Genomic DNA, 12,471 nt, shown 5'->3' on the forward strand with positions numbered 1-12,471 from the left:
GAGTTTTGTTGTTTTTTTCCAGACCTAGTTTCTCTGTGCAGCCCTGATGGCCCTCAAACTCACTCTGTAGACCAGGCTGGTCTCAAACTCACAGAGATCCACCTACCTCTGCCTCCTGAGTGCTGGGATTAAAGACAAGCACCACCACAGCTAGGTAACACACACAGACCACCACATCAGGGTGCTGACCACTTGTGGTTAGACCAGTTTGTCAAAGTGCTCCGTAGCTATAACCCAAGAGGTGGCCTGTGGGCCTTGCAGGAGTTGCAGGTAGGCAGGTCAGGGGTGAAGTGGTCAAGCGTCCGACACTGAGGAAGGGAGGGAAGCAGGAAGGGAGATGAGCCGAGGGCAGCTCAGCCTCTTGAAGGTTGCCGAAGCTGGAGCAACAGTAGCCAGCCTAGTCTGGAAACACTCCTGGAAATGGAGATGACAGAGGACGCCCCACATTAAGAAGAGGTGCCTCAGGTCACCTCACTCTTCCCCTGTTGTAAGTGGACTTGTGCCTATCTCTTCCACCACACTCAGCCATCCCTTCTTGATCGCCCTCGTTTTTGTCCTCTACTTTTCTTCTCCTTCCCTGGAACCACACACCCAGCCCTCTTCTTCTAGGAAGGTTCCCTCCTTCCTCACACTCTCATCTCCTTGTGGATGGGGAATTAGAGGAGATGAAGGGTTTCTGACTCTCTCATGGACACTTGCTCCTGCATGTGCTGGGATCGAATATCTTGCTGCAGATGCTGTGTAAAGCATTAGGCTACAGTTCTTTCCCTTAGCTTGCTAAGGAGCAGGCTGCTGGACCAGCCTGACCTCACTCTCTCCTGACTTCTACTGCTCTCCTGCCCCAGGAAGCCTCTAGAAGGCTTGTGTGTTCCTGTGGTGTCTGACACTGTGTTTATTATCACACAGTGTTACTGTCTTCATTTGCAAAGAGGCTTGAATCAGAATCAGAATCAGTCTACCTTACCAGGGGTGTCTCTTACCCATTAGCACCATTCTGACTCTTTCTCTAGGGTCACTGTGTTTATATTTGCGTGTGGGAACATGTTCCTAAAGATGCAGCATCTAGCTTAGATTCCCTCAATGACCATGCTAGTTTTAAATGGGGGGTTTGGGGTGGTGGTGGTGGGTGTGGGACTTATGGGAGAGGGGACTCCGTTGGATTGGAGGGTTTGGATGCCTGCAGTGTGCCAGTGCACTTTTTACTGTTGGAGGTGGTCCTCACATAGCTAGGGGGTGTGTGTGCGCTTGTCCACACTGCTCTGTTGAGAGCTTAACCAAGCGAAGGGCCAAGCGGCTGCAGCTGCCAGAGTTCAGGACGAACCCTTCCGATGACGGCATGATGGGGAATCCTGTGTGTGTGTGTGTGTGTTTTTTTTTTTTATTGCAGCTGGACAAGAAAGACCCTTCTGAAGACAAAGAGGACATTGAAGGCAACCTGCTTAGGCCCACCGGTGTGGCTCTTCGCGGAGCCCACTTCTGCCTGAAGCTCTTCCGGGCTGAGGACTTACCACAGAGTGAGTGTGGCGCCCCCTTCTGGATGCTTATAAGAGTCTCCTGCCAGGCTGTTTAAAGCATGGACTCTGGGCCTCCGGCCATTCACGGGTGCAGGGAAGCAGAGGCCTGGACCTTTTCTCAGTGCTTTTGTTCCCAGGGAACACCCCCTGCTCGCTCCCTTCCTCTTTTTGATCCGGTTTCCTCCTTGAGGGTCTGTTAGTGTTGTCAGTGGTGCCCACTTTCTGCTGTCTGGCTGATGCCCCTCCTTTCCCAGCAACAGCAGAAAAACAGCCAGACTTTTTTCTTTTCTTTTTCTGGTGGTGCTAGTTTGAGCCCAGAGCCCCATGCTTGCCCTCCACAGTGAGTGCCACTCTCAGCAGAGCAATCAGATTTTAACGGAAAGCAGCCCCTGGAGTGGACTGATGAAGGAGACTTGAGAGCAATGTCTCCGCTCCAGTGTCTCCTTACCTGGTCTGCTGGCCTTATGGAAATGGAAAATCTCAGACTATACACTGGGCCTTTCTTATTTTTCTATTTAAAGCAAGACTGGCCTACGGGAAAACCAACGGGTGGATCGTTTTGGCCATGGTGTTAAGGGAATGTCACCAGGCATCCAGAGAACTTCCATTCTTTTCTGTGTTGCTTACTGCTCTTAATGGTGTGGAGTTTGAATCAGTCCCTCATGTGGACAGGCCCTGAAGCTTGGGGTTTGAGGGGGCAGTGACAGTGTTTGGGAACAGGCAATGACTCTTAGCTGCTGTTCTGAGGCCCTTCTTCATGGAGAGCCTGAGCTGACTTCTTCATGAGAGACCACATCATGTCATTTTTGTAGTTACGATACTGCCTGAAGATGCAGGGATAGTTGGGTCTGGAGAGCCACAGAGGCTGGCAGTGTGGGACAGAGGGGTCTGGAGGACTTAGGAGGGGGCCAGAGATGGGTATGACACAAGGCAGCTGATTCTGGAGGAGAGACAGCAGGCAGGCAATGACCAGTGTATCATGGGGATGGTCAGGTGTAGAGGGGACATTGGCAAGCAGTGACAGGCATGTCCCTTCCCCAGTGGACGATGCTGTGATGGACAACGTCAAGCAAATCTTTGGCTTTGACAGCAACAAGAAGAACTTGGTGGACCCCTTTGTGGAAGTCAGCTTTGCTGGGAAAATGGTGAGGAGCAGGCATGGGAGGGGATTGTGGGAGGGAGAAGGCCTGGGGTGGAGGGTCCAGACAGAGAAAGACACCCCTGGCAGAAGTGCACATAGAGGGGCCTCTGGAACAACATACCCAGGTTGGCTCTACACCTGAAAATGGACAGGTGTACCCAGATGCCCAGTCTGGAAATAGTTGTGACTGAACAGAGAAGAGGGGTGGGTAGTAGGTAGTGTGGGGGAGGATTGGGTAGGATTAAGCAATAGTGTGGGACAAGAGGTGAAATGCATAAAACCAGAAACAAGAGATTAAACTAATTTATTTATGTGTATGTGTTGCTGGGACGGGCACAACCACAGTGCACACATGAGGACGTGGGATAACTTAGGGGAGCTGGGTCTCTTTTCCTCAGGGGTTGAACTCAGGTTGTCAGGCTTGGTACCTAGCACGTTCACCTGCTGAGCCATCTTGCTGGCCTATAAAAAATTATTTGCATGTATGATTTGTGTTTGTGGGGGCAGGCAGGCCAGTGTGTGTGTGTGTGTGTGTGTGTGTGTGTGTGTGTAATCAAAGGGCATCTTTGTGGAGTTGGTTCTGTTCTTCCACTGTGGGTTCTGAGGATCAAAAAAGTTTACCAGGTGAATGAGTCAAATATCTTTATGCTCTGAGTCAACTTATTGGCCCTCAACTTTACACACACACACACACACACACACACACACACACACACACACACACACATTTTTAAACTTGAAAGTGACACATGGATTGTCTTTCTGGGTGAGTCCTGCTTATTTCACCTAATTGTGCTGTCCAGCTACACCCTTTGAATGCTCTGATTCCGTTTTCTTTAAAGTTGCATAGAACTCTAGTGTTATGCAACATATTCTCTTTTCCATTCATCTGTTAAAACAGGGAAACCATTTTCTTCAAGGTGTGAGGAAGCGTAACAATTATTTTTACATAGTAGCGCAGAAGGCAGACAGAGAGAGGCACCTGGTGGTCATCCAAGGGGTCACTTGATCATCCCTCCCTCCTTGCAGCTCTACCTTCCTGCCAAGGGTAGAGTAGGGTAGTGGTTTCTGTCCATGTTGTTTTTGGTCCCACAACCCACAGCCCCAGCTGTGGTCCTCTCCTGTAGCCATGGCCACACCCAGGCTCCAGCCACCTAGCTGCAAGGGACTCCACACAGCCGCCTAGCTGCAAGGGACTCCACACAATCTTTGGCTCTGACTCATCTCTTCCCTGACAGACTTTCCCAGTGCCTCTGACCTGCTGAACATGTGGTCCTTTTGAGCAACTTTCTCCCCAGGTGCCTTCCTTAGAGGAGCCTCCATCTTAAGGATGCCATGGTCTAAGGAGGAGTATGTGGACCTGCTTCTCCTCTTTCCTCTTTCACATCCAACATGCTGAGTCTGCCCCCAACCTCAAACATGCTTCAAGAACCAGCCCTACCTAGCTACTGTGCTCCTCTAACCACTGCCATTTCCTCCCGGGATCACACAGTAGTCTCTTCACTGCCTTTCTCCATCTCAGGACAAGGACTTTTTGGAGAACCTAGGTCATTTGTCCAAATTCTTGAATTCTTTGGTTGCTTTCTCTGGTATTTCCTTACTTTTTTGGCTCCTGTATTTCCTGGGCATGGAAGGAGGGCTGTTACATTCAGAGGATTTTGTCTGGAGCTTACCACAGGCCATGTTTCCTGTTATGTTGCAACATGACACAACACCAGGTGTCCCACTCCCCTTTGGTTGATTCTTTACCTTCTGCTCTAACCATGATAAAAGTAAATGCCCCTCCCACCCCTGCAATTGGTAACTACTCCTTGGATGACATCTTGATTCCCTGAGGATGTTCAATGTACCTTATGATCCAATACACTGAGTATCCACTGACTTCTTCCTGAATACACCACTGCTTGGGGTTATCCAACGCTCATTTTGTCATTTCTAGCTCTCCATTTTATTTGAAAATTCTTTATTTTTTGAATGTATGTGCTTAGGGTTTTACTGCTGGGAACAGACACCATGGCCAAAGCAAGTTTTACAAAGAACAACATTTAATTGGGGCTGGCTTACAGGTTCAGCAGTTCAGTCCATTATCATCAAGGCAAGAGCATGCAGCATCCAGGCAGGCATGGTGCAGGAGGAGCTGAGAGAGAGTTCTACATCTTCATCTGAAGGCTGCTAGCAGAATACTGACTTCCAGTGGATCTTAAGCCCATACCCACAGTGACACACCTACTCCAACAGGACCACACCCCCTAATAGTGCCACTCCCAGGACCAAGCATATCCAAACCATTACAGTATGAATGAGTGTGTATGTGTGTGTGCATGGGTGTGTGTCTCTCTGTGTGTGCATATGTCTTTGTGTGTGTGTGCGTGTGCGTGTGTGTGTGTGTGTGTGTGTGTGTGTGTGTGCACATGTGTGTGTGTGTTGCTGGTTCCTAAACATGCATAGAGACTGGAGGAAGATGTTGGGTATCCTGCTCGCTCTGTCACAGGATTTCTGAAATTGGAGCTATGCTGTCAGCTGTGAGACCAGTGAGCATCCTCTTTCTGTCCTGCAGTGCTCACAGCCATGCCTACCTTTTTATGAGTGCTGACTTGAACTCTGGTTCTTACAATTGTTCAGAGAGCCTTCTTTTCCCTCTTAGCCATCTTCCCAGTTCTCTTTGGATTTAAAAATATTTTTAAAAGTTTTAGGATTATATTATAATTACACAATTTTCTCCTTTTCTTTTCCCTTTCCAAAACCTCTCCTCACCCCCTTTTCAAATTCATAGCCTCCATTTCAGATAACAAATCTATGTTCTTTCCCCAGGGAAGACTATGAATCTCGATCTCAGCATTCCTTAGTGGCCTGTAGTTCTTTGCCTAGGGTTGAGGACTCAGGGGTTTTCCCCTTTCCCTGTTAGCATGTCCAGTGGTGTTTATCCTCATTCAGGTCATTGTTCAGACAGCCGTGTGCTGAGACTTCATGAGTATGGCTTCTGACCTTCCTAGAAGACATCATCTCACAGCAACATCTCTGTTCTTCTGGCTCCTAGTCTTCCCACCTCTTCTGCAATGATACCTGAGCCCTGGAAGTTGTGTTGTAGGTGCATCAGTTAGGACTGGACTCCAAAACTCTGCGTTTTGATTGGTTGTGGTTTTCAGTAACAGTCTCCGTCTGTTGCACAGAGAAGTTTCCTTGATGAAGGTTGGGTTTGGCTGGACTCGAACTTGCTTTGGTGAGGATGAACTTTGAAGGTGAGGATGACCTTGAATCCTCCTGCCTCCACCCCCAAAGTTCTAGGTGTATGTGGTGCTAGGGATTGAACCCAGGGCCTCATGTGTGCTAGGCAAACATTTCACTAACTTGAACTACAGTGTCAGCCTGTCTTGTCCTGTTGGCGGTAGGAGCCTCCCCTCCTCTCCCAAAGCCTAACACAGAATCTCAGGTAAAGTGTCATAGGCTCAATCATTCACTTGGCTTGCTGGCCAGCTTGATACCTCTGAGGTGGCAATGTTCTCTGTAGATCCTTGCTGGCCCCAGGCAGGTGTTGGTGTGGACTTGGGGTCTGTGTGTGCTGCTTCAGAGTTGGCCTCCCAAGTGTCAGGATGATGAAGGCAGAAGGCAATCAGAGTTTTCCTGGACATTTATACTCTGAGGCTGAGGATTCGGCTTCCCTGTTGACAGCTGGGAAAGATGGCGGCAGCTAGGTTTGGTTGTCTTTATCCACAGTTCTAGCATGCTTCAGTAGTGGGTTCACCATCTCACCTCCAGGTCACCTATTTGCCTTGGAGCCCAGGATGAGTACACTGTGGCCCCTGTCCCCTGCACCCCACCAGCACCCACACCCAAGATTGCTCTGGGTCTTCACTTCTCTGATGCTCTTCTCTGGCCGTGGAGATTTTCCTAGAGCAGGGGTGCCTGGGGGAGGTGACTTGGGAGATTAGATAAAGCTTTGGCCACCCCTTGATCCTGCTTGAGAGGGTGGGGCAGAGGGGTGAGCTGGCAAGGAGGGGCAGACAGCTGCTTTCATGGTCCTGAGGCTTCGGTTCTGCCCTGAGCCCTGTCCTTGTCCTGTCATGTTTCACCGGACCCTCACCCCATTCTACCCCCCCCCCACTAGCTCCAGCTTTATGCTTTTATTTTATTTTATTTTATTTTATTTTTACACCTACTAACATCTGGAGAGCGCTAGGGCTTTGCCAGTGTTTGCCTAGCCACACTTGGATGTTTCTGCACTTTTGCTTATGGACACTTGGGGGCACTGTTACCCAAGATATATCCAAGTACGCAGTGGATACACATAGTGTGAATGTGTACATTGTATGCAGGACAAGGAAAGGGATGCACTTCAGGGCAGGACAGATGTTTTAGGCTTTTTTTCTGGATCCAAGAATTAGACCCATTTATTGCAAAATTTAAAGGACATAAAAAATCAGAGAGAGAGAGAGAGAGAGAGAGAGAGAGAGAGAGAGAGATGAGAGAGAGAGAGAGAGAGAAAAAGTAAAAGAAAGAAAAAGAAAAGGAAAAAGAAAAAGAAAAAAAAGGAAAGTATCCATGTGCCCATGGCAAAGCTTGTTTGGTCTGTTCTCTGTGGCTGTCATTTCCCCTTCTCAGCTCTGTGACTGGAGTCTGACTAAAGAGTGGGGTAGCACTGAGCCTTGGCATCTCAGTTCCTGTGTTATAAGGCCCTTCCTTGATCGATTTTTCAAGGAGGGGTACTTCCTGCTTTTTGTTGGGGTTCTTCTGTTTCAGCGACTTCACAGTGTAGTGCCGACAGACTGTTTGTTCCCCAAGTGTAAAACGGTGCTTCCTGACCTTAAGTCAGATGTGCTGTGGGAGGGTGAGCAATGGGTCAGAGAGTCAGTGATGCGTGTTAAACCAGGGGTGCTGCAGCAGAAGCAGCAGGTTCTCTCTGTGAGGATCACGAGAAAAATGTGGCGGGCGAGCAGTAATAACCTTGCCCATTTCCTTTAGATGATGAGTGGGTAGTCCTGATTCATTGTTCAGCGTGACTCTGTAGAGGCCATGAGTAAGTGAGGATCAGTCCCCTGTGAGCAGCTTGGGACAGCTGTATCATCTAGCATATCCTCAGGTCAATGAACAGCCCAGCTTGCCACTCCATTAGACAAATACACAACAAAGTGTGTCTTACTGTATGGATGGATATGATTTCGTCTTTTTCCTTTCTAACTCTGTCAGCATACAGAAGTCTTGGTCCATGTGCTGCTTTCCATAGAAAAGCTTCTAGAACCAACCAGGATTATTAGGTTAGAGGTTATGGACTTTCTTGATAGGGGTTGAAGCAAGAAGTTGGCAGGGCCTCCCCTTTGTATATGCTAGAATGATTTCTTTCATTTTATAATAAAATTGGTATTTATTTTAGGTTTGATACTGCATGTATCTACTATCTATGGTTGATCAATCAATCAATCAATCAATCAATCTATCTATCTATCTATCTACCTACCTACCTATCATCTATCTATCTACCTACCTATCATCTATCTACGTATCTCTATCATCTTCCTCTGCTCTGGTTCCCACTCAACGATCTTCTCCTGTCCTCCCTTGCAAGTGAGTTTTCTTTACAACCTTTTGGTTTCTTTACGCGTGTGTCAGCATGAACGTGGATTCTCAGCATCTCCCACTGCAGTCCAAGCATTTGTTCACCGTGCTTACTGCTCGGCCCTTACGTTTCTACCCTGGCAGAGCTTGTTTCACTTCTGTACATACAGGGTCTCCTCTCCTTTGAAGCTGCATGGTACTGTGGCTGGACCATACTTTCTTTAACCCATCCGCTATGGGGGGATACCTTGTCCGTTTCAGATACCTGCTAGCTCTAGCCATCCTGCGGCAAACAATGTCACTCTGATCATACTGTCACTCTGATCTCTGTAGAGAGTACGGGGGGAAAGACTGCCAGGTAAAAAGGAACCTGAGTTTCTAAGTTAGCTAGCCCCAGCTCCCTCCCCATAGGAATCAAACTACTTCATTTTCCTCCACTAGCAAATTCAAGAGTGTGTTTTCCCTGCAGCCTTGTTGACAGTGGTGTCAGGCTATAGAGGCATTTATAGATCTAGGTGGGAGTAGAAACTCTGGCTTATTTCTGCTCCAGCCCCTTCACATGCTCCCAAACAACAGTGGCTGCACCCCTGCGAGGCCGGCCTTTTACCTGCTGCTCTCCCACCCCTCCCCGCTTTACTCTGCTAACACCCTCTTCTGCCCCACCCTGGCAGTCTTTGGCTGGGTTCTTTCCACAAGGATGAGGAGAAATGGCAATAGGAGTTGAAACTAAATGGTTGGGAGCAGAGATGAAGCCATCGCCCCTGGGGACCCAAAGTTCTGGATCTAATTTAAATGCTCATTATTAAGATAATGCACTTTAATAAAACTCTTGCTTAGCATGTGACAGGCCTACAGGAAAAGCCTGTTCACTATTGTTAGGGGTGGACTCATCTGCCTTCCAGAAACTATATATAATCAAGATTGAGTCTCTTACAATTTTATTTCTCTTTCTCTCTCTCTCTCTCTCTCTCTCTCTCTCTCTCTCTCTCTCTCTCCCTCTCCCTCTCCCTCTCCCTCTCCCTCTCCCTCTCCCTCTCTCTCTCTCTCTGTCTCTCTCTGTGCTCACACGCATGTGCACGTGTGTGCATACATGCACAATCATTTGCACATGTGTGCTCTATGTCATGTTAATGTGTGAGTGTATACATGTACTTGTGTGTGCATGCTGGTGTCATCCTCTGTAATTCTCCACCCTATCTATCTATCTATCTATCTAGTATGTATCTATGTATCTATGTATCTATGTATCTATCTATCTATCTATCATCTATCTATGAGACGGTCTCTCTATTATGTAGCTCTGGCTGTCATGGATGCATTGCTATGTAGACCAGGCTGGCCTAGAACTCACAGAGCTCCCGAGTGCTGGGATTAAAGGTGTGCGCCTCCACAGCCCCCAGCCTTTCACCTTATTTTTTGAGACAGGATCTCTCACTAAACCTGGAACTGGTTGGACTGCCTGGCCAGGGAGCCCTCGGGAGACTCCTGTTGCTGCCTTCTGGGAGTCGTGATTACAAACATGTGCTACCATGCCTGGCTTCTACATGGTTTTCTGAACATAGAACTTGAGTCTTTGTGCTCTTGTGGCAAGGATTAACTCATGAAGACATCTCCCCAGTCCTTAAAACTGAGTCTTTACCTTCATCCCCAGTTGTGGGTATAGGCTATCCTGGTGCTTCATGAACACAACACGGAACTCTTGGCTTAGAACACTTTATTCTTGGTCTATTTCTTATTTGTAATAAGCCTTCAGGCAACACTTGTCTGAGGCAAGCTGTGGCTTCAAGACTTCACTACTTGTTTCCTCTTTCCCTCCTTCTTTCCTTTCCTTCCTCCCTTCCAATCTTTTGACATACTGGGCATTGAATGTGGGGTCTTGTTCATGTTGGGTGTGTGGTCTACTGCCATGTACTCCCTCCCTCAGTGCCATATGGAGTTTGTATCTCCACTGAATTCTATGTGGGTGCTGGTTTGTGGGCCTGGGCACCTGGCCTTAATGGGAGGTAAGGTTGGGGTGCCTCTGTCTAGAGCTGTGGGTTTAGGGCAACAGGGTGGTAGCATTTGCACCAGCCACCCTATTCTGGATCTTATCTTCCATTGAGCCTTGTCTCTGAAGAGACTCCCTGCATCTGAGCCTGCTCTGCATGGCCCTGAGACCTATGGTTTCAGGCCCAGCTCTAAGAGCAGCTAGTGTGCCAGAGGATGGCTTCTGGGTTCTACAGTTACCACAAAGCTTGATTCTACACAGAATTCCATGCCCCAATCCTCTGTGTCTCCTAGCTCTGCAGCAAGATCCTGGAGAAGACGGCTAACCCTCAGTGGAACCAGAACATCACATTGCCTGCGATGGTGAGTGGTCCTTCAGAAGTCCCTGAATCCTACTGGCATCCTTGACTTCCGATAAGTGAGGGGGTTTGCTTTCTTCTAAAACTCTGTTCTCACCTAGCTCCCTTTCCTTTCCCAGTTTCCCTCTATGTGTGAAAAAATGAGGATTCGTGTCATGGACTGGTGAGTTCTGGGTCCTTGAAGGGGTGTCTCAGGGGTCCTTGGATCTGTTGTTTTCATGCACCTGGGCTGCCACTGTGACAGAGGGTACATGTATCGAGGCAGGATATGCCGGCTGGAGGCAGTTATGGGGCAACCTGGAGCTGAGATACTGTACTGACAAGATTAGGAGGGCGCAGCCAGGGGGCGGCAGCGAGGAGCCCATTTCTGGAGGCTTCCTGAGGAGTTGCTTTGATAAGTCATTGGTAAGGGTCACATGTGAGATATGGAAGCTAAGCCAGCTGCTGTGTCCCCGTGGGATAGAATGAAGAAGAGACCCCTCCCCCAGTTGGAAAAGGTAGTTGTATTTCCTGAACAGATGAACATCATTGCAGATGTCAAGCAGGTCAGAACAGTAGCCTGGGAGTGTCTTAGAATCTTACCACTTGGTGAACACCAACTTGCAGTCCAGGTTTGTGTCTAGTGAGCACTTTCCACATGTGTGGGTTTATCTGACCCGTGACAAGACGGCATGCTTCTACTTCACAGAGGAGACAGAGAGGAAAGACCAAATGAGCTGTCTGCAGTGACAGTTCAGAGGACCAATGTGAATGCCAGCGGGAGCTGGTGCTCTTTGCCCGGCCATGCTGTCTCTCAATGCAGCAGCGAGGCGGCGGCCTTTCTCACACTTGAAGAGACAACAGGGCCCAAGCTCCGAGAGCTCTGAAACACTAGGCTTTCCACAAAGAGCAAGCTGTCCTTTTTCTGCCCCCAGAAGTGCTGGTCATGTGGCCCCTGGCCATTCTCCTTTGGTTGCAGGCCCATGGCACCCCCAACTAGGAGGATAATGAGAGACCAGGGGAAAAACCCCAGGCCACAGAACCATTAAAGTATGTGCCAGTTCCCCGGGCCTAAAGAAAACAGATTGAGAGAATTAGAGGGAGAGAAGTGTGGGCAGGGGGCAGGGAGAGGTCCTGAGGTCTGCCACGGCTGGTATGAGCCTCGGGGAAGGGGAAGCGGTTTGGTGGAAAGCTACTCTTTGCATTCCCAGAGCCATCTCTGGATGTCAGCTGGAAATGACTGTGCTGTTTGGACCAGGACAACCCGGTGTACATGTGTGTGCGTGCATGCATCTGTGTGGATGTGTGTGGGTGCGGTTAGCCCCATGGATTGTGGCTGTGCCTGGCCTGACTCCCTTGGAGCTGTGTCAAAGCTATCAGCATACTGTACAATCCAAACACATTACGGAACCTGGTGGCTGCATCCCTGGCTTGGGTTGAAGTGGCACTTTTATTGTGAGTCTATTTTGAGACTCACTGTTTTCCAAAAGCCCTAAACCCCCAAACCCAGCTCTTGGCCAGAAAGCATGCCACTGCTGGAAGTTTCTATCCAGAAAGTCCTTCTTCTTAGAACACACAGATGAATGTCTCCTGTCACCTGAAACTTAGAAATACGACACAGTCCATGTGGCTCCGTAACTTAAGCTTTCATTCGAGTCTTTAAGAATTCCTTTTTCATTAAAAAAACAAAAACTCCTCAGGGATGAAGAGAGGGATCAGTGTTACTGCTCTTGCAAAGGGTTAGGGTTCAGTTCCCAGCACCCACTATGTGCCACTCATGATTGCTTGCCTATATAACTCCAGTTCCAGAAGATTCAACACCTTTTGTTTGTTTGTGTTTGTTTGTTTGCCTCTGTGGGCAACTACTTCATAAACTTGTTCAGGCAAACATAGATGTTAAAACAAAACAAACCAAACAATTCTCAAAACCCCTCCTTAATGA

General features: G+C 48.5%; 1 protein-coding gene across 16 annotated transcripts in view; it reads left to right on the forward strand.

Moving 5' to 3' along the window:
- The window catches only part of Dysf (dysferlin), a 201,572-nt gene that overhangs the window by 66,043 nt on the left and 123,058 nt on the right, over positions 1-12,471 (forward strand). For all 16 annotated transcript variants that reach the window (XM_034511381.2, XM_076939996.1, XM_034511380.2 and 13 more), the window contains 4 exons: positions 1,388-1,514; positions 2,556-2,659; positions 10,486-10,554; positions 10,670-10,713. In XM_034511381.2, the coding sequence (XP_034367272.1) occupies positions 1,388-1,514; positions 2,556-2,659; positions 10,486-10,554; positions 10,670-10,713 (344 nt within the window). The remainder of the gene's footprint in view (positions 1-1,387; positions 1,515-2,555; positions 2,660-10,485; positions 10,555-10,669; positions 10,714-12,471) is intronic.

The sequence above is a fragment of the Arvicanthis niloticus genome, chromosome 9, assembly GCF_011762505.2.
Source record: "Arvicanthis niloticus isolate mArvNil1 chromosome 9, mArvNil1.pat.X, whole genome shotgun sequence".
Lineage (NCBI taxonomy): Eukaryota > Metazoa > Chordata > Mammalia > Rodentia > Muridae > Arvicanthis > Arvicanthis niloticus.